Source organism: Perognathus longimembris, chromosome 18 (genome assembly GCF_023159225.1).
Source record: "Perognathus longimembris pacificus isolate PPM17 chromosome 18, ASM2315922v1, whole genome shotgun sequence".
Classification (NCBI taxonomy): domain Eukaryota; kingdom Metazoa; phylum Chordata; class Mammalia; order Rodentia; family Heteromyidae; genus Perognathus; species Perognathus longimembris.
Genome location: NC_063178.1, coordinates 23,594,858 through 23,620,181, shown reverse-complemented (window position 1 = coordinate 23,620,181; position 25,324 = coordinate 23,594,858). Strand labels below are relative to the sequence as shown.

Here is a 25,324-nt window from a genome sequence, read left to right as displayed (position 1 = left end):
GCCCCACATAAACCATAGTAAGTGTAAGAGTAATCAATAGAATTAGGAAAACCATCTAGGCAAGGTGGTCATTTATGATCCTGGCACTCAAAAGACAGAATCAGGAGGGTCATGAGTTTGAGGCCAGCCTGGGCTATATAGCAAGAACCAGTCTCAAATAGAAAAAGGAAAGACAATCGAGTCCCAAATTTGATTCAAGGAAGAATCCTTCTTAATAGATTGTAAAAAGACCAAAACTCTCCTGTGACTCCTGGGCCTAGCTGAACTAGCTGGCAAAGTCCCCTCCCCCTCCCCCAAATAAGAAGGAAGAGACACCACTAGAATATCAGGTTGTGGCTTTGGAACTCTACCTAAACACCCTGGCTATGCTGCCTTCCCGAGGATTTTCTTCTTATCTGGAGGGAGGGAAAAAAAAGGTTACAGAGCAAATCTCATCTCCTTATCTTCAAGTTAAGGAGAAATCATTCACAGGAAGGATATTGGCAAACTAGCAACTGTGAAATTTGGGCCAGGGTATTAAATTACATGATCATGGACTGTGTCAAGGACACGGCTTTAATTTTAATTTTACAAGATATATCCTATGATGAATAAACTTAGTACTTATTGAAATATAGTCTATAAGCTTGGTGACATACCCTGATATGAAGGGAATTTATTTCCCCAAACATCTCAACACTATAGATATTTTCTTTGAAAAAAAAGTATTCTATTTCTTTTATTATCATGTTAGCTACACAGGAAGGATTGGATGTCATAATGATATTCCCATGCAAGATACAATGTATTCTAATCAATCCCCACTATCCTCTTCCTTACCTACCTCCCTAGTTCCTAATACAGTTTCAAGAACTTTCATTGCTCAATTTTTTTAATTTATTTTTATTTATTTATTTTTTGCCAGTCCTGGGCCTTGGACTCAAGGCCTGGGCACTGTCCCTGGCTTCTTTTTGCTCAAGGCTAGCACTCTGCCACTTGAGCCACAGCGCCACTTCTGGCCATTTTCTGCATATGTGGTGCTGGGGAATTGAACCCAGGGCCTCATGTATACGAGGCAAGCACTCTTGCCACTAGGCCATATCCCCAGCCCCCTGTTCTATTTTCATACTTGCCAAGAACTTATTTCCACCTTTGTTAGCCTCATTCCGTCTTAGTAGCATCCCCTCTCCAAAAAAAAAATCTGTTTCTCTTTCCCCTCCTCTCAAGCCCCAATTAACCAACAGCTTCCATTGAGGTTCTTTATGCTATTTTCATATATTGTTTCATAGTATCTCAAGTTTTTTAAAAGATTAAATTTGGAGAGTTCTGATGCCTCCTTAAGTAGAAATATGGTTGTTCATATGTTAGCCAGCTTCTCAGTCTCAAGTTGGAACTGGAAATCTCATGATATTCATAGCCATCCCAAGTTGTAGCAGAGAGAACATTTTGGCAAGCACTCAATGAACACAAGTTGATAAGTTTTTCCTTGGAGCATTCTTTGTTCCTCTTGCTTTACTCCCAGCGTTAGGTAGCACAAAGCTCCTGCCAAGAGAAGTAATCTGCTGTAGTCTAGTTGTTGCCCTATATTCAGATATAATATGTTTTACACAGGACATCTTTTATGAAGAAGCAAACAGAAATTGCAGTGTCTAGTAAAGGACCCATCATTCCAGCTGCAAACAATAAAGAGAATCTATCTGGAAGGAAGACTCCTACCTTCAAGACTGAAAGGGCAGCCATTCATGCTGTTAAGAGTAATGAGAAAGGATATCCAACACAGAAGAAAATCAATAACTCGTACGGGGAAGAAGCTAATCAAGAGCTATATCTAGTCAGGGATGCTTGGGTAGAAGTAAGCCCCAAAGAGAAGTATATCAAAGATCTGGAAGAGAACAGTAAGATAAGGAAAGGACAGAAAGAGGACACGGTGATCCCGAGCTGCTATCAGAGGTACACAGAAGAACGGAATTTTAAAGAATCAAAAACATCATATCTGGAAAGGAAAGGCATATCAGAAAGGCCACGCTATCCACCACTTTGTTTCACTGAGAGAGACGCTTCTTTGAGAAAAACTGTGGAACCCGCTCTTAGCCACAGTTCAGTTTCTCACAATGCAGATAGCAAGGGAAGAGAGAAGAAGACATCTGTGGTTACCCAGAATGCACTGCTGTGCAGCCAGCAGCGAGAAGAGCAGCGGCAGTACAGGATGCTAGAGGAGAGGCAGGCTGAATCCGGGATGCAGGCCCAAGAAGAAGACAACGCGGCAGTGTTCATTCAGAGCAAACCCGGGCGTTGCAGGCAAAGGCAGCAACCGATGAGTGACAGGATGTTGCCTCCCTTTCCAAATGAAAAAATTCTTACAACACCAACAGAAGTCACAAAAAGCATTCCCAACAAGCATTCCTGTTTCACAACGCAAGAGGAACCCCAAAATATCAACATAAGGAATGATGGAGCCTCAAAAGCAACTTTAGAGAAGGAAGTGCACGAACTGGCAACTTTCTCAAAACAGGTATGTAAACAAGCAAATTTCCTGACTAGCACCAATCTCTGGAAACTACCCAATAACTTGACAGATAGCTAGTGAGTAACTGATAGGTTGTTTTACCTGTGTTTAACAGACACATCTGGAGGCTTGTGCTATTCAAAGAGCCGTGAACTTTTATACCAATTCACTATGAGAATAATAGAATAAAATATGATCTAAATCTCATATAGTAAGGATATTCAAAATAAGCTCATATGCCTTACTAAAATGCTGGTATTAATAGGGGGCCAAAGTTTCTGATATCTCTGAAATCGTTTGTTACTGCTAAAAAAAAAAAAATAGGTTTTTTTAAATACCCTAAAGCCTGTACTTTTTCTCTCCTTCAAACAACTTAAGTTGAAAAGGTGTGATAAAATGTTAAAAGTAGGTATGTAGCCATAGTGAGATGGGTATTTAATGAAGACAAAAGTCTCAAGATGATAAATAGTTATGGACAATGAGTATCACAAAGGACAAATGTAAAAATAATGAGTTTTGCATATAGGCAATTCTTTTTTTCCTCCCTGCCTAAAGTTACTCATTCCAAAAATTAAATAAATAAAATAAAATCAGGGATTCAAATACAGCCTGTTCTCATCAGTCTATGCAGCTTAGACACTGAGGAGAAGTAGAAAAACCAAGCCATCTCAGAGAAATGGAGAGAAAGACTATGGGTGTGGAGACACATGTCTTGTAGCAAAAGAAGCAGCTCTGGGCTGCAATGCAGACCAGACTGAGGTAGTGAGTGAATAGATTGGGTTACAGTTAGATCCCTGAGAATTCTTTTTCCTCCTTTAATCTGACACATGACCTTCTTTTTAGATATCAAAGTTATCTGAAGAATATTTCATTCTGCAGAAAAATCTGAATGAAATGATTTTATCACAGCAACTGAAGCCATTTTATCTGGGTATCTATCACCATAAACCAATTAATAGACTGGTTTCTTCTCAACAAGACCTCTCAGGTAAAAGTCAGTAGATCTAGAAGCTTCTCAATGGGAAGGAAATTCCCAATATTTTGTCTATTAGTTCACCACCTGTATTCTGTGACAGATTTGAGATGATTGTGTTCTATCTTGGGAAGGAAAGGTCCTCATTCTATTTCTTACAAGCACAAGCACAATTTTCCAGAATGTTCCACCTATTTCCTACCTTCTCTGACATCATTCTCCTCTTGCTTTCTTCTTTTTCCTTCTCTCCCACTTTTGTACATTTTAACTAGAACTTCAGAAGAGAATAAGAAAAGCTAGGGTAGAGAGGGACTACCATGCGGGCTTAACAAGAGAAAGCAAATGTGAGATATTTCTATTTCTTGAGTCAACATTTGTCATCTTGAGTATAGAATGTGCAAGGGATAAATCTCTGTTGAGATTTACAAACCCCAGCTACACATGAAATAACATGATTAAATTGTCTTGCCAGCCTCAGTCACAATCTGTCCCCATTGAACCTGGGGAGGAATTCAGTCTTAGTAAGTATCTGCTCCCAAGTTTCCAGGACTATGCAAAGGCCCTAAGGTCTTCTATTTTACTGACAGATCAGATAGAACCTGTAGGTCCCAGTCATTTGCCTCCAAAATTACTACTGGGTACTCACCATCCCCAGATGGTCTCCACGACCCCTTCAGCTTGGGAAGCTCTGCTGCTTTTATACCCTGAAGGCAGCACTTGGATACCAGGGGGCCTGGAGTCTCACCTTGTCCACTCATGCTTCCGCTCTGCAGCCTTATCACCTCCCCACCGGCTGCCACAGAGCGCCATCACGCGAGGCCCTGCTCACCGCTGGGAGAGTCTTCTGGGAGAATCGGGTTTTCTTCTTCCTCTACTGTCATGGGATACCTGAAACCATTTCTGTTATGCATGACTTTTAGCAAAAGCAGGAAGACTGGCTGACCTCAGGCAGCTTCTGGTTTCTTCCTTGCAAAACCTTCTTTTTTTTTTTCTTTTTTTTCTGAATAATTGCTTATTTATTGTCTAAGTGATGTGCAGAGGGGTTACAGTTTCACACATAAGTCAGTGGGTACATATCTTGTACAATTTGTTGCCTCCTTTTTTTAAATTAAAATTTATTGACAAGGTGTTGTGCAAAGGGGGTACAGTTACATAATAAGGCAGTGAATACATTTCTTGTGATATCTTACACCCTCATTTTTCTTTCCCTTGTTACCTCCTCCCTCATTTCCCCCCTCTCCCTCCCCTTTTCCCTCTCCCCCCATGAGTTGTTCAGTTACTTTACACCAAATGGTTTTGTAAGTATTGCTTTGGGAGCCATTTGTTTTTTTTTATCCTTTTTCTCTTGATTTTGATATTCCCATTCCCTTCCCTAGTTCTAATACCAGTATATACAATATCCAGGGTACTCAGATGTGATTCAGTGATAGCACGGGGACAACCATAGGCAGGGAATACAAGAGGATCATCAACAACAACAACAACAACAACAACAAAAGCTACAGTTTCACATGGCATGTTGAAAGTAATTACAACAGTGATATAACACTCATTTGCCTAATATGGAGTTCATTTCACTTAGCATCATCTTATGTGTTCATAAGGGTATAGATATTGGGCTCTTGTGATCCTCTGCTGTGACTAGCCTAAACCTGTGCTAATTATTCCCTATGAGGGAGACCATAGAGTCCATATTTCTTTGGGTCTGGCTCACTTCACTTAGTATAATTTTTTCCAAGTCCTTCCATTTCCTTACAAATGGGGCAATGTCATTCTTTCTGACAGAGGCATAAAATTCCATTGTGTATATGTACCATATTTTCCTGACCCTTTCGTCTACCGAGGGGTATCTGGGTTGGTTTCATATTTTAGCAATGACAAATTGTGCTGCAATGAACATTGTTGTGCTGGTGGCTTTAGTGTGTTCTTGTTTGTAGTCATTTGGGTAGATGCCCAAGAGTGGGGCTGCTGGGTCATAGGGCAGCTCTATGTTTAGCCTTCTGAGGAATCTCCATACCGCTTTCCAGAGTGGCTGAACCAGTTTACATTCCCACCAACAATGTAGTAGGGTTCCCTTTTTTGCCAAAAGTTCTGAGGCAAGAAAAATCCTAAGATGAGCTTGGTGGTTTGACTGATTGACATGAAAAAACAGTTACCCTACCAAGTTGTTTTTGAGCCCAAAACTGTGGTGCAGCGTGTGTGTGTGTGTGTGTGTGTGTGTGTGTGTGTGTGTGTGTGTGACAGACTGAGAGAGAGAGAGAATGTACAGTGGCTGTTAAGTACTCAAGGAAGTCCCTGGCTACTCTCCTTTTCTCTGGTTCTAGCTTGATCTACCATCAGAGCCCAAAGGCCCATTAGATTGGCTGCTTCCAGCACCTATGCCTGAAGGCAGGGCTAGGGCAGCTGGGGAGACAGGGGCTGCAGATCTCATGGCTGGCTTGGTGGCTTCTTTGGGGAGTATGGTTAGGGAGGTGCAGGTGAGAGAGGATACAGGACTCCTGTTACCTGCTTCTCCTATTCCACAGAGGGAAAAGAAAGGTGGAAGTGGGAGCAGCATCCTAGGAAGGAAGTGGAGAAAGTGGAAGTGTGCTACCTGGCTACCATTTTTTAAGTTCTCTGGATACAGGGAAAGATTCCGCGGAAAGCTATGCAGGTGGAGTACAGAGCATATTAAGTAGGAAAAGAGCCAGGCTAGTTTGATGCGCACAGACAACCTGTCCAGTGGGCAGGGACATTGGGAGCTAAGAGCCTCAGAAGCCAAGGGAAGAGGCTTTAGAGGATATTGTACAGATAGTGCTCAGGGAGAAGTGAGAAGAGTACTATAAAATAGCCATGGAAGTTCTGGTTAACAGTTGCTTACTGAGTGAAGTAGCAGAACAGATGCAGATAGAAAGGGATGCACAGGGGCTGGGGATATGGCCTAGTGGCAAGAGAGCTTGCCTCGTATACATGAAGCCCTGGGTTTGACTCCCCAGCACCACATATATAGAAAACGGCTAGAAGTGGTGCTGTGGCTCAAGTGGCAGAGTGCTAGCTTTGAGCAAAAGGAAGCCAGGGACGGTGCTCAGGCCCTGAGTCCAAGGCCCAGGACTGGCAAAAATAATAATAATAATAATAAATAATAATAAAATAATAATAATTTTTTAAAAAAGAAAGGGATGCACAGATAACCACTAGGCTGTTGTTGGAGAGATTTCTCCCCAACATAGGAATGTGATATTCATATATGTTAATGATCGATGTCTGTTTCAAAAGGATTTCTGTGTGTGTGTATGTGTGTGTGTGCACAAGTGTACACTAGTATTAAGGCTTAAACTCAGGGCCTGTCCACTATACCTTAGCTTTTTTACTCAAGGCTAGTGATCTGCCACTTGAGCCACAGTTCTAATTTTATTTATAAAATAGCCTTCCCTTGCCATTCTCCTGTCTGTGTTTAAACTAAGAATTCCCAGTACTGGTCCCTGGCCCTCTAGTGATTTTCCCCACTGTTTTATTTGCACACTTGCAGGCATCACAAGCTTTACAAAGGAATTCAAGTGCACTGTTGTTCAAAGGGAGAGAGTAGCAGAACCTCAGCCTCCATTTGATAATTCTCAAAAACATTTCATTCAAAATTAACTATGTAGTTAAATAAAATAGTTTCACTAACTAAGCAGCAGAGCTAAAATAAAGAGGATACAAACAAGACTTCTATATTATTTGGGAATTTCTAGCTCACAAAAGAAAATGGCAAAGAAGAGCTTCTGAGAAGCATAGTTATTCAAAAGGAAAAGATGGGGGGGGGGCTGGGAATATGGACTAATGGTAGAGTGCTTGCCTCGTATACATGAAGCCCTAGGTTCTATTCCTCAGCACCACATATATAGAAAAAGCCGCAAGTGGCGCTGTGACACAAATGGTAGAGTGCGAGCCTTGAGCAAAAAGAAGCCAGGGACAGTGCTCAGGCCCTGAGTTCAAGCCCAGGACTGGCAAAAAAAAAAAAAAAGGAAAAGATAGGATTGTGAAAGAATTGTGAGACAATGTAAATTTTGCTTTACAAATGAAAAGACTATACCAACATAATAATGACTTTATGTAGCAATGGAATTTAATTAGGATATATAGATATTCTTTTCTATAAAATTTATAGTGATAAAAGACATCATTGGAAATATCAGCAAAATGATCTTGAAATAAAGCAAGCAAGACAACCACAGGGAGACAAGAAAGAAAGTATATGTGATGGAATGATACATTGTGTGTCTGGATGGGAAGATTATGTATTACCAGAATGACTGTTCCAGAACTTTTTTTTTTTTTTTTTTTACCAGTCCTGGGCCTTGGACTCAGGGCCTGAGCACTGTCCCTGGCTTCTTTTTACTCAAGGCTGGCACTCTGCCACTTGAGCCACAGCACCACTTCTGGCCATTTTCTATATATGTGGTGCTGGGGAATCGAACCCAGGGCTTCATGTATACAAGGCAAGCACTCTTGCCACTAGGCCATATTCCCAGCCCCTCAGAACTAATTTTTAATTGCATTAGGAAAATTTCTATGAAAGTTTCTTTGGAACTTAAAAAGATATCTCCCTAAAGCTTATTTCTAGCTGGGTGCCTATAGCTCACCCCTGTAATCCTAGCTACTTAGGAGGCTGAGATCTGAGGACCTCAGTTCAAAGCCAGCCAGGCAGGAAAGTCCATGAGACTCCTATCTCCAATTAATTACCAGAAAACTGGAAGTAGCACTGTGGCTCAAAGTGGTAGAGTGTTGGCTTTGAATGAAAAGCTCAAGGACAGAGCCTGGGTCCTGAGTTCAAGCCCCATAGCTGACCAAAAAAAAAAAAAGATTATATGTAAATTTCATAGAAGAGAAAAATTAAACTCTAAAAGAAAATTTTCCCTACTTGATTTCTAAATGATTATATAATAACTTACATCCTGCCGCTTTTCAAATCATAGATTCATAGAACAGAGTAGCCTTAAAATTGACCTGAAGGGGCTGGGAATATGGCCTAGTGGTAAAGTGCTTGCCTTATATACATGAAGCCCTGGGTTCAATTCTTCAGCACCAAAAAAAAGCCGGAAGTGGCACTGTGGCTCAAGTGGCAGAGTGCTAGCCTTGAGCAAAAAGAAGCCAGGGACAGTGCTCAGGCTGAGTCCAACAACCCAGGGCTAACAACAACAAAAAATGACCTGAATATTTATAATAACATACAAAAAGATACATCAGAAACCAATAATAAAGGTATGGATAATGCTTAAAGTTTTCCTCAAATTTGGGGAAGAAGATAATAATATAAAATTTTTAATTTAATTATATTGTCAAGGTCATGTACAGAGGGGTTACAGTTGCATGCATAAAGTAGTGAGGACATATCTTGTCCAGCATTGTTACACACTCCCTCCTTTTTCTCCCACTTTCCCTCTCCCAAATAATATAGGTTCTTATGCTAAGTACTGAATACTTGCCAGATACACTAATCACTTAAGAAAAACAACAGGTTCTATGAACTGAATATCCCACAATCTCTGTTTAGTAAAAAAAAAACAAAGTGTAAGAAGTAATAAAAGGAATTATAAGAAGAAAAAAACTGGATGACTTAGATACCATAAAAGCATGATTAGCCTGGCACTGGTTGGTTCATGCTTTTAATCCTAGCTACTCAGGAGGCTGAGATCTGAGGTTCACACTTACAAGCCAGACCAGGGAGAAAAAGCCATGAGACTCTTATCTCCAATTAACGACCAAAAAGCACTATTAGATTTAAAAGTCATCTTTAAAAAGTTGAAGTAAATTGGTTAGAATATTTGGGAGAATGTACAAAAGATTAGCTTGAATAAAAATACTAAGAAAAAATATTAACAAGTTTGACAAGAACTGTACTCACGGGCTGGGGATATAGCCTAGTGGCAAGAGTGCCTGCCTCGGATACACGAGGTCCTAGGTTCGATTCCCCAGCACCACATATACAGAAAACGGCCAGAAGCGGCGCTGTGGCTCAAGAGGCAGAGTGCTAGCCTTGAGTGGGAAGAAGCCAGGGACAGTGCTCAGGCCTTGAGTCCAAGGCCCAGGACTGGCCAAAAAAAAAAAAAAAAAAAAAAAAAAAAAAAAAGAACTGTACTCACTACCTTATGTATATAACTGTAACCCCTCTGTACATCACCTTGACAATGAAATTAAATTTTAAAACAAATAAATAAATAAATTCAAAAAATATTAACACTCCCACTGGAACAATGGGCATAAGTCAATTTTTTCACAGATGAAAAATAAGCATATTTTTAAATTAAAGTGAAAAATACTAAAACTAAGTATAAAAATACTAAAACTGGTCACTACTTTTCAGTTATCTAAGTAGTAACTTAGAAAAAATAGACAATAAATAATCAATATTTTGAAAAGTGATATAGCAACACTTTCTTTAAAAACTCAATGAAATAGTTGATATCATTGATTCACTTATGAGAATATAGACTAAGGAAGTAATCAGAGCTGCAGAAGAAAATGTATATTCTTGTTAAGAAACAAAATTATGAGCTGATTGATGAATAAGTAATGACACTTTCAAAGATGAAATATTAACAGTCCTTACAATTCATATTTTAGAGAACAACCTTGCCAAACTACTAGCTAATCTAACCTCAGGATAAAATATGGCCAAAGGGTGGGAATCAGAAACTTGTAAATAAATTGCCAGGTGCCAGGGGCTCACACTTGTAATCCTAGCTACTCGAGAGATCTAGCTATTGAAATCTGAGGATCGAAGTTCGAGGCTAGCCCAGGCCAAAAAAAAAAAAAATCCATGAGATTCTTATCTCCAATTAACCACCAAAAAGTCAGAAGTGGAGCTGTGGCTCAAGTGGTAGATTTATATCTTTGAGGAAAAGAAAAGAAAGGATGGAAGGAGGGAGGGAGGGAGGGCTATAAATAAGTGAGCTAAGTCTTCCCACAGGAAAGGTGGCTCAGGACAATAATTCTAGAAAAGCTGAGTACAACATACTCACTCCACACATCAAGTAACTTCACTTTCAAGTGAAATTAAGATTCTGCATGATATTAATGCAACCCAGCACAGAGATTCCATAATCCCTTGTGAGAACATGAGTAACATTTCCAGGTATGTCACCTTTGCTGCCAGACTATCTCATACCACCGAAAGCTAGCTTGTACTCTAATGAGGAATAATGACTTTTCAGAAATACGAGTCTATTTCACTTCACCTTGAAAGGAGGCAAAAACTCATCTCTATGTTGTAAAGCAAGAGCAAAGGGGGGGGAAAACCACTAAATGGTGCATGTTACCTAAACCTAAAAAAGCAATCTAAATGTTCATAATTGGACAGTGCTCTTCTGTGTTTCTTAAAGGCCACTATAAGACAATGACTATGAACAGGAAATAAATCACTGTAAAGTACCAGTCATGGTGGTAACACATCTGTAATCTCAGCACTCGGCAGGCAGACAGAATTGCATTCAAGAGGCCAGTTGTGTCAAAAGTTAGTAAGACCTTATCTCAAAAATGAGCCAGAGCCAAGTACCAGGGCTCATTCCCCTAATCCCAACTATTCAAAGGAAAAGATGAGGAAAATCAAAATCTGAGGCCAGCCCAGCTGGGCAAAAATCAGCCATTAATGAATTAATTAAACCGTGAAGACTGTAGATGTGATTCAAGTATAGAACATTTACCTAACAAATGCACAACCTGCATTCAATCCTCAGTACTGAATATATATAATATATATTATATTACATAATATAATATATGTGGTATATAATACATGTATTTATACATTATATCATAGCATATCATTTATTCTATATATCATATTCTATGATATGATTTATTTATATAATATACATTTCAAATCATTTTATTAACCTTCTTGTCTTTAGGAAAAATAAGGTTTACCACAGGTTTTTCTTCCAAATTTTTTTCAGGTATTTTAAGGTCAATATTAGTATGAAAACTAGCCAAGATGTAAGTAGGGGCCTTGAGTGCCGTTACTGGGATTCCCTTGTTCTCTGTGCAAATAAACACCTGTTATTCCGTAGTTTGACTGCACCTGCAGTGATGCGATATCACGTACAGATGTAGCACACCTTCAGCACGTCGGCCTCAGCGCCTCCCACAGAGAGGACCACGCCCACACTACGCATTCATTGTGTGCTCCCCCTGGGAAATCCGTTGCGGGGCCTTCTTTAGATGATTGCACACTTATAGGAAAGAAGGATAAAGGTACAGGTGTGGTCATACCCCCTGGCAAGACCTTTGACCTGTATTTGGGAACTATAACGAATGACCTCAACCCAACAGAAATGACAGAATTAGATGGCAAATAGTGGCCATGTCTAAGAGTCCAGTGACTGTCTGTAAGGTATGTCTGTTAGTCTTTCTATACAAAGAGGACTGCTTTCTTTGCTTTTTCTTGTGATGTTACTAAAAGAAACCTAAAAGGGAGGTAGTTGGGTGCATGTTACCTAAACATAAAAGTATAAATAAAAACCTGAAAGCTCTGTTTTTAAGGCTTTGGTGCTAAGTTAGAGAGAAGCAAAAAATGGCAAGTCCAGGTTTTAGCCAGTGCTGGGGGCATGGGGATTTTGAGGAGTCAAAATGATGTGTTGTACAGTTCAGAAAAGGGCCAGAGCTGTAGCCACTTACTGAGGGCAGAGAAGACTGAGTCAGGTATGCTAAGCTAAAAGACACTCAGAGAAAGACAAGCACATAGCGCAAGTAAACTCAGGCCCTAGCACAGATACCATGTAGTAAAATCGAGAGACCCACCATGAGAATGGTAGCAATCTCTAGGAACAAGAGGAGTGAGGCCATGTCAGGCGGAAGAGGGGCACTTTAGAAGTGTGTTCCACCTGCTCGGACCCTGTGTACAAGTCTCTTTGGCTTTCCTAGCCTGGCTGGAGGGCACATGAGGTGAATGGGAGAAATGCAGGTTACAACCATGACGGGGTGAGTTTGCCTTTAAGATGCATAATGAAATTCTGTCCCTTCTCAGATTCCTGTAGGTCATTTTAAAGCTTGAAGGTCACAAACTGTGGGGAGAAAATGGAAATTTACAAAGACTAAAACGTTGATTTCTTCAAGAAAGAAGTTATGGCAACATAAACTCACTTCTGCTACTATCTAGTTTCGACGTATGACACTTATGCAAAACACACTCAGCAGCATGCATACTTAAGTAAAATAGCATAATTATCATTAAAGGGAGAATAATCCTGAAATTTAATTCTCTAAAGCAAATACTGGCAATGGGTTTTTAATCTTTTTTTCTCTGAATGCAAAATGTTGAGCTGTTTGTCAACTTATTATCATAAAAGATATATTTCTGATAAATCAAAACACTTTAGGAAATTATTACCAGAACTACAATATAAATAAACGTCTTACCTCCTGGCTATAACTTTTGCAAGCTAATATTTATCATGCATATCACACAGAATTGCCACAAACCTAATTTGCTAGTGCCAACATTGATAGGCTGCTGATAATTTGTGATTATAAATGTTTATGTCACTTTTGTAATTAAGGGGTTAGGATGATTAGTAGACAGGGTTTGTACTCTCCCCAAAGGCACAAAAATTTAGAGAGCCATTACAGAGCTCTCTGAATATTTGGGTGCTGATAAACTTGGGGGAAATTTGCTCTGAAAAAAAAAATCATAAACCAAAACAGTCCAAGAAAATTTTAGCAGAGCAATCAGATACTGGGGAAGGCATCCGTCAACAGTGTTTATTTCCTGGCTGTTCATCTTGCAGAGCAATATCTTCAGTGAGTACCCTCTGTTTTAGATTATTCTTTTGAAGAACAAAGTCAATAAATTAACACGCAAATTCTTACAGACATAGAAACTAACTAGAAAGTCTGAGAAGTCAATGCATTTTTATTTTTTCAGCCCTATAATTCACACATATCCACATGCACATTTATAAAGATTTTATGTTTTCTACAATTTTAGTGCACTTTTTTCCATTTCTCTTCCCCTTCCCCACCGCCCCTTCCTTCCATCTGTTGCTCCTTGTATCCTAATTGTTCTTCCCCTCCAGGAAACTTTTATAGTTTAAAAAAGACATTCACAAGAAAGGGAAGGGAAAATGAAATGTAGTTAAAGATAATTTTTTAAGGCAAATGTTTATACAGAAAGAAAAGAAAACCCAAATCTGGGCTTTCATTTTTTTTTTTTTTTTGCCAGTCCTGGGCCTTGGACTCAGGGCCTGAGCACTGTCCCTGGCTTCTTTTTGCTCAAGGCTAGCACTCTACCACCTGAGCCACAGCGCCCCTTCTGGCCGTTTTCTAGATATGTGGTGTTGGGGAATCGAACCTAGCGCTTCATGTATGCAAGGCAAGCACTTTTGCCACGAGGCCATATTCCCAGCCCTCACTTCTATTTCTTTAAGTGTGTGTGTGTGTGTGTGTGTGTGTGTGTGTGTGTGTGTGTGTGTGTGCTGGTCTTGGGGCTCGAACTCAGGACCTGGATGCTGTCTCAGCGTTTTTACTCAAAGCTGGTTAATTAGCGATAAATATCTCACAGACTTTCCTGCCTGGGCTGGAAATCCGCTTCAAATCCACATCCTCAGATCTCAGCCTCCTGAGTAGGTAGGACTATAGGTGTTAAATTACCAGTGCCTGCCCACTCCTAATTTTTACAAGTGTATATATGTGCACTTATGTCCATACAATGCATAGAGATTTATCTTTGTCTTAAGTAAGTGGGGAAATACTAGAAATTTAAGCAACACTTTTAATTTAAGCAACTCTCTTTTCTCAGTACTTTGGCCAAAAAAAATCTCTGTACATCAACTAGTATAGTTACAATTCATTGTTCTATTTATTATCTTTGAGTGGTTGCACAAAGCAGTTGCCATTCAACAAAGCAACTTATGAATATAATGCATCTTAGTCAATATCACCCCTTTCCACATTCTCACTCATCCCTTCTAACGCCCCCTTTCCACCCTTTTCTTAATTTTGTAGGATATACGTTACTATTCACTATTCTTAATGGATACATAATATTTCATTTTGGGGATTGCAGTAATTATATAACCTTTTCTCTATTTTTCTCCATTTATCTTAGTTTTTGCCACTATGAAAAATATTGCAGCAAACAGTCTGAAAATATTCTCTTATTCTGGGATTTTGATATTGTGAAGTAAATATTCACGGAATGGTAGGGTTATTGAATTGAAAGATATTTGTGGTTTGGATAACTTGCTTTCCTAAAATCCTCCCATTTCCTTCCACAATTTGTGATAATACACTTGTTCTGGCATCTTCTCCAAACATGCTATCGTTCTTCTTAATCTTTGCTCATGTGTCTGGAGAAAAATTATAACTTTTGCTAGGTTCCAGTCAGTGGCTCACATCTGCAATGCTAGCTACTCAGAAGGATGAGGCTGCAGCTCAAAACCACCCCAGGTAAGAAAAGTCTGTGAGAGTCTTGCCTCCAATTACTAGCAAAAAGCCAGAAGTAGAGGAATGGTGCAAGAAGGAGAGTGCCAAACTAGAGCAAAAAAGCTAAGTAACAGTGCCCAGACCCAGAGTTCAAACCCCAGTACTGCTACACACACCCAAACAAAAAGGAAAAGGAAATTAAAATTTTCATTTGCCCATGATGAATTTCCTCAAGTTTAACAGATGACTTGACTTCACTGTCATTAAAAACATTTACAATAGGACTGGGAATATGGCCTAGTGGCAAGAGTGCTTGCCTCCTACACATGAAGCTCTAGGTTCTATTCCCCAGCACCACATATATGGAAAACGGCCAGAAGGGGCGCTGTGGCTCAGGTGGCAGAGTGCTAGCCTTGAGCGGGAAGAAGCCAGGGAAGGTGCTCAGGCCCTGAGTCCCAAGGCCCAGGACTGGCCAAAAAAAAAAAAAAAAAAAAACATTTTCAATAAATAAAAAGGTTTCACTCAAAAAACACAGGATACGGGCTGGGGATATGGCCTAGTGGCAAGAGTGCCTGCCTCATATACATGAGGCCCTGGGTTCGATTCCCCAGCACCACATATACAGAAAATGGCCAGAAGTGGCGCTGTGGCTCAAGTGGCAGAGTGCTAGCCTTGAGCAAAAGGAAGCCAGGGACAGTGCTCAGGCCCTGAGTCCAAGCCCCAGGACTGGCAAAAAAAAAAAATTTTAAAAAAAAAAAAAAACCAAAAACACAGGATACATGGCTTGAACCCAGGACCTCAAGCATGCTGAGCAAGTGATCTGTTACTGAGGCTTTCATCTTTTGTTTTTGTTGGGAGTTCTTTTGGTCATGGGGCTTGCACTCAGGGTCTTGGCACTGTTCCTGAGCTCTTTTACTCAAGGCTTATGCTATCCCACTTAGAGCCACATTGCCACTTCCAGTTGTCTGGTGGTTAATTGGAGATACAAATTTCATAGACTTTCCTGCCTGGGCTGCCTTTGAACCATGATCCTCAGATTTCAGTAGTTAGTATTATAGGAATGAACCACCAGTGCCTGGCCAAATCTGAAAATTCTAATGGTTTGAGTTGAAGATCTAAATTTTGATGAACGAATGGGCATCTAAAATCAGACGTACCATCATTTGATCCCTAGCACGTGAGATGGTACTTTAAAGTGAAGATCACCTGTGTGATTTAATGTTTTTCTATTCGTTTTGATTCCTCTCTTCCTGCATTCTTTGAACCACTGTATCCTGATTCACATGACCACACTGTGAAGCTTCTTTTCTTCCTTGTCTCTTCTCTCTCTTAATACCCAAAGTCCCAGGACCAAAGACAACTGGAGGAAAACTTGTGGCAAAGACTCTGATAAAGGTTGTTTAGTGATCAAATACAATTTTGTCTTTGTCCCAGCTTTAGCTGGGACATTTTATGCATTTGTATGCATACATTGCATGATTGCTGTGTTTGGAATCAAATACTTGTGTGTGATCACTTTTCTTATAGATATCTCTAAAGGAAAAGAACCAAAACTATTAAGACCTCCAAGACGACCCCGGAAACCTAAAACATTAAATAATGCTGAAGACTCCACATACTATTATCTACTGCACGTAAGTGACTCGCTCAGGGGCCGCTGAGAGGCATGGTATCCTCTGAAGGCCAGTGTAGAAGCCATGGCTACGTTACGCTGCCACAGACAAAGGCCTGGCCAAACAGAGACACCTCTTACTTCCTTCTTTGCTGGCTCTTCCCCCAGATGAGTGTCTGCATTCTTCACTGTCCTCCAGCCCTCTCCGTAGTGATGCAGGCCTGTCCTGTGGCCACGTACCCAACACATCCTCCCAGCAGCTTTCTCTGAGCCTATATGCAAATATCCACCCAGAAAGGGAAGTCCATCATGGCGGAACCTTACAGAAAGGGACACTAACATAAAGGGGTGGATTATGGTGAAACTAGAAGAAAGGGAAGGAAAGGAAAAGTAGACTCTTACTGAACTAGAATGAGACCTGGTCACATTCATTGTGGTGTCAAATCCTACAATAGTCTTTAATGTTACATCCACGTCACATCTCTTAGGATTTTGTAATACAGGTTAGTATGTATCAGCCCACATGGAAGACTTGTTCATTTTATTGAGGCTGCTGGCTCCACACCAGTATGCAGCAGAAGAACTCATGGGCATCATCTTGCTAGGCTGCTCTTCCTCTCCTGTTTCTGATCACCACGGATGCTTCTATCACCCACTTGGTTTCCTGAACCAAGAGCATGGAAGTCTTCTTGATACCTACATTGCTTTCTCTACACTAGCACTTCTACATGGAACAGCTCCCTCCAGTTCCTCTTCCTTCTCAGCTGGGAGCAACCCTCCTATCTCAGACCATCATGATTTCTCACCGGTACTACTTCAGGCCCCATGGAACTGCTTCTAGTCGCATCTTTCTCAGCCTACCCTAGAAATTTCACTAAACCATACCTTTGATCCTGTTTATTTCTTCCTGTAGAGGGAAGCATAAAGTTAAGATTCCTTCCAAGAGCTTTGTTGGATCTAGGACTATTTATCAAGTTACGGCTTGTAACTGCCAGTGAGCATCTTTCTCTCGGGCTCTCAAGTCCTCTCCACTCCTAGTACTCCAATATTGCAATGCTTTAGCACATCCGCAGAGAATGTATTGGAATCCAGATAATTTGTCGGCAGAAAATGAAGCCTGCACTTAACTTCCCAGTTAGCCAAGCTTATGTGGACCTTTCTCTTCTTTCTTGAATTTTCCCAGGAAGTTCTTTCTTGAATTTTCCCAGAAGTTCCCCTCCCTCTTGGTTTTACCATCGTTCAGTCTCTGTCTCTTTCATTTCCTTTGGATAATCCCATCAGCTCTCAGGACCTCAGTTACTACTGATCTTGAAGTCTTTGTGTCTGGTATAGATTTTAATCTCCAAACTCAAATATCAAACTTCCTGACATCTTCACATGTTCTACATGAGCATACGTATTGAGATTTCTCCACGTGAGTACACACAGTCACACAGCTTTGTTAGCAATATAAGTCACATGTCATGTAAGTTAGACAGTTCAAACATACAACAAAAAGGCTTTTGGAACAACCATCAACCCAGACAATTTTGCCACATTTTCATTACCTCATACGAAGCCCTACCCATTAGCAGTCATTCTACCTTCTGTACCCTTCCCCAAACCCTACACAGTCACTGATCTCCTTTAGGTCTCAACTTTGCCACTTCTGGATGCAACATTCTGTATAGAATTCTATACTACATGGTCCTTTGTGAATTGCCAACTATTTTACAAAGTAGTAACTACTTATTCTGATTCCTCCCTCTTTCCTCCCCTCCTCATCTGCCATCAAGATCTCAGTGTTATGGATTACTGTATTGTGATTTCATTTTGTTGCTACATATTAGATATTTTTAATTCTTCTACCCTCTTTAGAAGTCAATCCAAGAGGAAAAGCGAAGACCAAGGAAGAACAGGTAATTGATATTTCTAGATTTCAAAAATGTCACCTAATTCAAGCAAAACTATGAATCCCTATGTTCAAATTAGAACTAAAAAATCATATTTGGAAACTAATGGGCTCTTACATATTTATATGGTAAATGTGTGGCTTCTTCGATGTAATTCAGAAGTTTATTTTTTGGAAATATACTGAGCCAAAACTAAGAACTCTAATATATTTAGAAGGAGTTATATATCTCAGTATAGTTTGATTAAAACCATTGGTTGGTTTTAATTAGGTGATTTGAAGATGACTGTATCCATGTACTTTCTTTGCCTGAACAACTACTTGCTTTTTGTCTTTCAACACATGGCTTTAAATCTGATGCCTTATGATTTTTATAGACTTGTAACAGCAAGATTTGTGTTTCCTACAGTGTGTCACATGTAGTTTCTTTCCATTTAAGATTTCAGTCTATTAATACTTTGCCATTTTGATATTATACCAGTGTTATAATCAAAAGTCACATCAATTAACTTCTGATATGGCTCAGAGCAAAAAGATGCTGCTTCCCATTAAGAACACAGAGGTTCTTTTTGTCTTTATTTTTTGGAGTTTGGGGGGTTTCTTGCTGTTGTTATTATTGTTGTTGTTGTTGTTCTGGTATTGGGGCTTAGGACCTGCTATCCCTTAGCTTTTAAAGTCAAGGCTAAGGTTCTACCACTTGAGCCACAGCACCACTTCTGGCTCCTTGGTAGTTAATTGGAGATTAGAATCTTACTGACATTCCTGCCCAGGCTGGCACTGAACTATGATCCTCCGATCTCAGCTTCCCAAGTAGCTAGGATTACAGGCATGCGCTACCAGCATCTTAAGAACACAAAAATTCTTAATAGAAAAATGCACAAACACAGTTTCCTGTTAATGAATCAATCGTGTCCTGGATGTCTATATATAAATTATCCAAGTCCATATATACATTATATAAGTCCATATATAAATCTTCCACTTGAGACATATTTCCCTATAAGCAGTGGAGTTCCAAAGATACCTGTTTATCTCCTGTCATGGGGCTACTCATGCTGAGCACCACAGAACTAGCCTTGGCCCAAGTGGATCCAAGGACACACTTTTGTGTGCATTGTTCTGTGTGGATATTAAAATTTAACACAGAAACCAACCTGCTAAAGGCCCAAGGATAGGAGGAGGCCTTTGCACATCTCAAGACTTATTCCATTGGTAGGTATGTGTTAGTCATGGTAAGTATTTTAAAAAGAAGAAAGCATATCTATAAACTGACTGAGTTGAAAATTAAACTAACTCTATGATATATTTATGTGTTCATTTACAGTGAGGGAAAATTATTAGATTTGGAAGATTTCTATTATAGGGAACTTTTGCCCAACCATTCTGGACAAAAGAATTCTGACTCTACTTTAAGAGCACAAAAACCAGAGGAAGAACTCCAGAACCAGTGCTTCCAGGCTAATGAGAGGTAGGAATGGTAACTTGAAAGCACAGAATGTTCAACTTTATTCTCAAATTTTTATTTTGAAACAATTTCACTTCATGTGTGGACTAAGGGCAAAGCATTTTTACTAATTGGTGCATCTAACGTTTCAAAAATATTAAACTTTCAAAAGTAAAATCATTTCAGTTTCTTCAGCAAAATACAGTTTCTATCTACTTTCTCAGTATAATTATTAATAGCACCCCCATTTGCAAATATTTGTTTAGATGATAAGTTAGTTGTCCTAGAAATATACATCTAAAACCTATGTTAAGTTCTAACCAATGAATTTTAATCATTTATTGGATTCTTAATTAATGCTCATAATTTCAGAATCAGGGGTACCAGATGCCAAAATAATTTTAGAAAAGCTTCATAGAAAAAAATACGTATTTAGAGATTTGAGTTTTCACCTTGTCGCCACCTTTATGATAGGTTGCTTTTGCACTTTATTTACTGCTTTAGGGAAATTTTTTTCTTTCCTCCAAATATTCTTTATGAAGTTTTGAGCTAATAATAAGAATAGGTATATGAACAATGGGAGCAATGACAGGAAGTTGACAATTCTTTGTGCAAAACCCCCAGCTAACATCCTGTCAGCCTTGAGTACCCAGACTCCCCCTTCATCAGCCTAGAGCGGCCTCTTCATCCATCTCTTTTACACTGTGATGCGATTGTTGAGGGCAGAGGTTTTCATCCTAGAGTCTTAGATTTGAACCCTGAATTAGGCTACTTTGTATTTGAGAGCCCTAGCTCATCGTCTCTAACATCTTTAAGCTCCGAATTCAACATCCACAACAGGATTTGCTGATAACTGCTTCATTATATTATTGAAGAGGTTAAATGAAATGATAAAAGTGAGGCATCTATCAATCATAGTGGCTACTATCATCTTTATTTGCTTTTCTAGAATCTCCTTGAGCTATGACTTCCACCCCTTGTTTCCAAAAAGATGTGTTCTTCCATCTTAGAATCAAAAACTGTAACATATTGGAGCCTAAATGGGGCCCTGGTCTTACCACAAGCTCCAGATAGGAGAGCCCAGGCACCCAAAAGATGAAATGACTTGTCCAAGCTCACCTCTTAAGATAGGAACCTGAAATCAATTATTCTTCACTGGCAAGCTGCTTCGCATTTTAGCCAACACTGTCTCAGATGCAGTGTCCTCTTCTCCCTGCCAAGATAGACACACATCTGCTTTAAAAGAACAACAGCCCTGAAAACCCACCTGTTGTCCGTGTGTGTGTGTGAGAGAGAGAGAGAGAGAGAGGTGTGTGTGTGTGTGTGTGCATGTGTGTGTGTAGAATCAAAGTGCTAGCAGCTAGTACTGAGTACTGGCTTGTTCTAGGCATGCAACTGCTATCTCATTTAATCCTCGCAGCAACCTTTTGAGGCAGTGTGTAAAGTTTAATGGCTGCGTCTCCAAAGTTTAATGACTGCATCTAAACAATAAGTAATGGAGCCAGGAAACTTAAACATGAAACTTTATGAGTTTAGAGCCAATGACTTTAGCCATGATTCAATACTGGTAATTTATTTGTTTGTTAGTTTATTGTGCCAGTGCTAGGGATTGAACTCTGGGACTAGGTACTGTTCCTTAACATTTTTGCTCAAGGGTAGAACTCTACCACTTGAGCCACAGCCCCACATCAGGCTATTTATTTATTTATTCTGCTGATTAACTGGAGATAAGAGTCTCATAGACTTTCCTGCCCAGGCCAGCTTTGAACCAGGATCCTCAGATCTCATCCTCGTAAGTAAGGATTACAGGCATGAGCCATTGGTGCCTGTCTTAGTATTGCCATTTTATGTTTGTTTGTTGTTTTTTTTGGCCAGTCCTGGGTCTTGGACTCAGGGCCTGAGCACTGTCCTTGGCTTCTTTTTGCTCAAGGCTAGCACTCTGCTGCTTGAGCCACAGCGCCCCTTCTGGCCATTTTCTGTATATGTGGTGCTGGGGAATCGAACCCAGGGCCTCATGTATACGAGGCAAGCGCTCTTGCCACTAGGCCATATCCCCAGCCCAGTATTGCCATTTTATGGCGAGCCCTGTGATAAGGATTTAAGGAATGAGTGAATACAAGAGTGTATAAAGTGTGGTTCCTCACATCCAAGGGGATTGGTGCTAGAAGGAAAACACTTGGATATAACAAAAGTTAAAAGGAAACCCCAGGAAGAGATTTTGTTCTAAACTAAGGAAGATTTATGAAGACAAATCAGTCAAACGTCATGCTTGAACCTTGATAAGATCCTAGATTGGAAAAATAGGAAACAAAAACAAAAGAGAAGGAGAGTTCAGAGAAATTTAAGATTAGATGATGCCATTGTAGAAGAATGTTTGTATATATGAATATATTGTATATTTGTACTCACAACTACACCAACAGATTTATTTCACTTGGCATAGTGTCTTCCAGACTCATTTATATTGTCAAAAATGACAAGATTTCCCTTTCAAAAAAAAGTAGTATGTCATTGTGTTTAGAAGCCATGCTTTTTTTCTTAATCTGTTCACCCACTGATAAACACATTGGTTTATTCCACGTCTTTATTTTATTTGAGCTTTTATTGTAAAGATGATGTACAGAGAGGTAATGGTTACGTACGTCAGGTAATGAGTGAATGTCTTTTTGTTTGTTTTTTTTTTTTTGGCCAGTCCTGGGCCTTGGACTCAGGGCCTGAGCACTGTCCCTGGCTTCTTCCAGCTCAAGGCTAGCACTCTGCCACTTGAGCCACAGCGCCGCTTCTGGCCGTTTTCTGTATATGTGGTGCTGGGGAATCGAACCTAGGGCCTCGTGTATCCGAGGCAGGCACTCTTGCCACTAGGCTATATCCCCAGCCCAGTGAATGTCTTTTTGAACAATGTCACCTCTTCCCTCCTTTTCTCCCAGTTTTTTCTCTCCTGGCCCTCCTCCCCCACAAGTTGTGCAGTTCATTTTCAACACAGTGTCTAGTGCATTCAACATCTTAGGTGATATAAATAATGCTTCAATAAACGTGGGTGCCTCTTTGAAATATTGTTTTCAAATTTCACCAAGTAAGGAGAGTTTTTGATCATACAGAATTTCTATTTTTAATTTTTTTTAACTTACATATTGTTTTCCACAATGGCTGCACTAATTTACATTCCCAGCGACTGTGAGCAAGGGTTCCCTTCTTTCCGTATCCTCACCAACGCTTAGTGTCTTATGACTTTTTCTTAACAGTCACTGTAACCAGTGTAAGCTCGGGCCTCATCAGGCTTTTAATTTGCATTTCCCTAATGATTAATAATAATGTTTTTTCATGTGCCCATTGGCCATTTGTATGCCTTCTTTTTAGAAGCATCTTTTGGAGTCCTTTCCCTATATATATATTTTTTAAAAAAGCTATTGTTTCATTTGATATTGAATTGTTGGGGTTCTTGTACATTTTCGATATTTCTTACCATTTCTTGGGTTACCTGTTCACTGTTTGGTTTCTGTCCTGAAGCTTTTAAATTCAATATAATCCCATTTGCTCATGTTTGCCTTTGTTGTCTGTACTTTGGGGGGTCATGTACAAAAATTCATTATCTAGACCAATGTTGTGGACCTCCTTTCCAGCTATGGCCAAATCCTAGACAATCCTCACTTCCTCCTCAAGCTTGGTCCCTACCACCAGCAGTCTTGCTTGGACTGTTGCAGTATCTTTTAACAGGCCTCCCTCCTTCCCTGTGTGCAGAGAAATCCTTTGATGAGTCTTTTCTCCACTAAGAGGCCCTCAATGTTTTTGTTTAAGTTAACATCACAGCTTTGTCATGACCTCAAAGCACAAAGTTAGCCCCAGCACTTACCCTCCTGCTCTGATCCCCTGTTCCCCCCACCCCCTTGTTTATTCAAGCTACAAATGACCCCCTTGCTGGTCTTTGAACACAATCCCTACTCTGTAGCCTTGGTGCTTTTCCACTAGTTGATCTATTGTCCTGAAATGACTCTTCTCCCCCCCACCCCCACCCCCAACACATCTGTCTGCATACTAATGGAAATCAATGGTCTCTTCAATTTAGGGTAGTGTCTTTAAAGAAACATTTGAACAGTTATGAGGGGAAAGGAAATAGGAGTGCCTGTTTAGGCATCTGGAGGTGATGAGGAAAATATTGAGGTAACAAAATCAATATTTGTTTTATTGTTTGTGATCATTTCTATCTAAAGGAGGCTTGCCTTTCTGCTCTCCACCTTCTGATTTTTTATCTGTTTTTTATCTCTCATGCAACGTTACCATTTTGAAAACTTGCTGAGAATCATCGCGGATACATGTTGATTATACCTTTCTTACATGCCTGTGGTTGGTGGAACGGGGGAGCCGGAGGCACCGGCCTCCGTGGGGTGGGCGGAATGCGCTGGGGGCGCTGGCGGACTTAACCCCGGGCTCTGGGTCTCGCTTGCAGGTGCAGGGCCGCGGACACCGACCTGGAGGACCGGGAGCCCCGCGGGCCAGATGCCAACCCCTACGACTACCGGAGGCTCCTGCGCAAAACCTCCCGGCGCCAGCGCCTGGTGCAGAAGCTGTAGCCCAGCCCGAGCGGCCCCCTTTAGGCAAAAAAAGAAAAAGGGGGGAAAAAGCCCTTGACTGAGCCTGCTTTTGCTCCTTAAATGCTAGAACCAGCCTTGGGTGTTCTGAAAGACTTCTCTCCCCACAGACAGCCGCGCTGGCCTTTCACTGGCTGGCCCTCGGGGTCCCCTGGTGGGCTGATGGATAACTCGGTTCGTTTGTGGGAGGCTGCTTTTGTGGACTCCGCTGTGCCGAGCTGTTTTCCCTCTTTCTCTACTTGCTCACTCTGGGTGGCACCGAAGATTTCTTCTCTCTGGCAAACAGCTTACCCAGATCCACCATCCACCCCAGAGAGGGTGGAATCTTCCAGAACAAAGCAGAGTGGGGAAGAAAGTCCAAGATCAACTTCATCTCTAACTTGAACTTGCCCTTCCCTTGGTTATTAAGATTGCTTAATAAAGGAAGCACCCTATAAAGCCCACGGTTTGCAATGGCGGTCTGCTGGGTCCCCTTTGGCTGAGCTGAGGTTCCATTGAGTCACGGGCTGTCTCCATTCGGTGAACCCCAGTCCCTCCAGACACCTCAAACCTAGGGTCACCTAAATTGAGATGCCCGAGCTTGCCCCCCAACGAAATCTCCAAACCCCCGATGCACCGCATGCCTACTGCCCTCCCGCTTAGAAAAATTCTGGCCCTGAACAGAAATGTCAGCTTTTCCATCAGCTGCTCTGAATTTGAGTGTGTTCAGATGAAGAGAGAAGGCACTGGAAGGAGGGTCGAGGGTTTTGTGCCTGGGACAGCTGACTGCACCTTTTGCAAACATGGCTAAGCCGTTTTGGGGAACAGCCCTGGCTTGTGTGGAGGACATTCTCCAAGTCTTCTCAGCCTGGAGAGGGCGTGAAGAAGTGATTCCACCTACGGCTGAATCCACAGAAAGACCTGGCCAGGACAGAGCCTGTCCTGACAGCGGGCACTTTCTGCCCTTGTACA

General features: G+C 40.7%; 1 protein-coding gene across 1 annotated transcript in view; it reads left to right on the top strand.

Moving 5' to 3' along the window:
* Myo3a (myosin IIIA) overlaps positions 1-24,368 on the top strand; it is a 138,481-nt gene extending 114,113 nt beyond the window's left edge. The window contains exons 28-33 of the mRNA XM_048367605.1: positions 1,591-2,491; positions 3,329-3,473; positions 16,368-16,474; positions 18,310-18,350; positions 19,668-19,811; positions 24,232-24,368. Of these exons, the coding sequence (XP_048223562.1) occupies positions 1,591-2,491; positions 3,329-3,473; positions 16,368-16,474; positions 18,310-18,350; positions 19,668-19,811; positions 24,232-24,355 (1,462 nt within the window). The 3' untranslated portion in view covers positions 24,356-24,368. The remainder of the gene's footprint in view (positions 1-1,590; positions 2,492-3,328; positions 3,474-16,367; positions 16,475-18,309; positions 18,351-19,667; positions 19,812-24,231) is intronic.
* Positions 24,369-25,324: the final 956 nt, after the last annotated feature.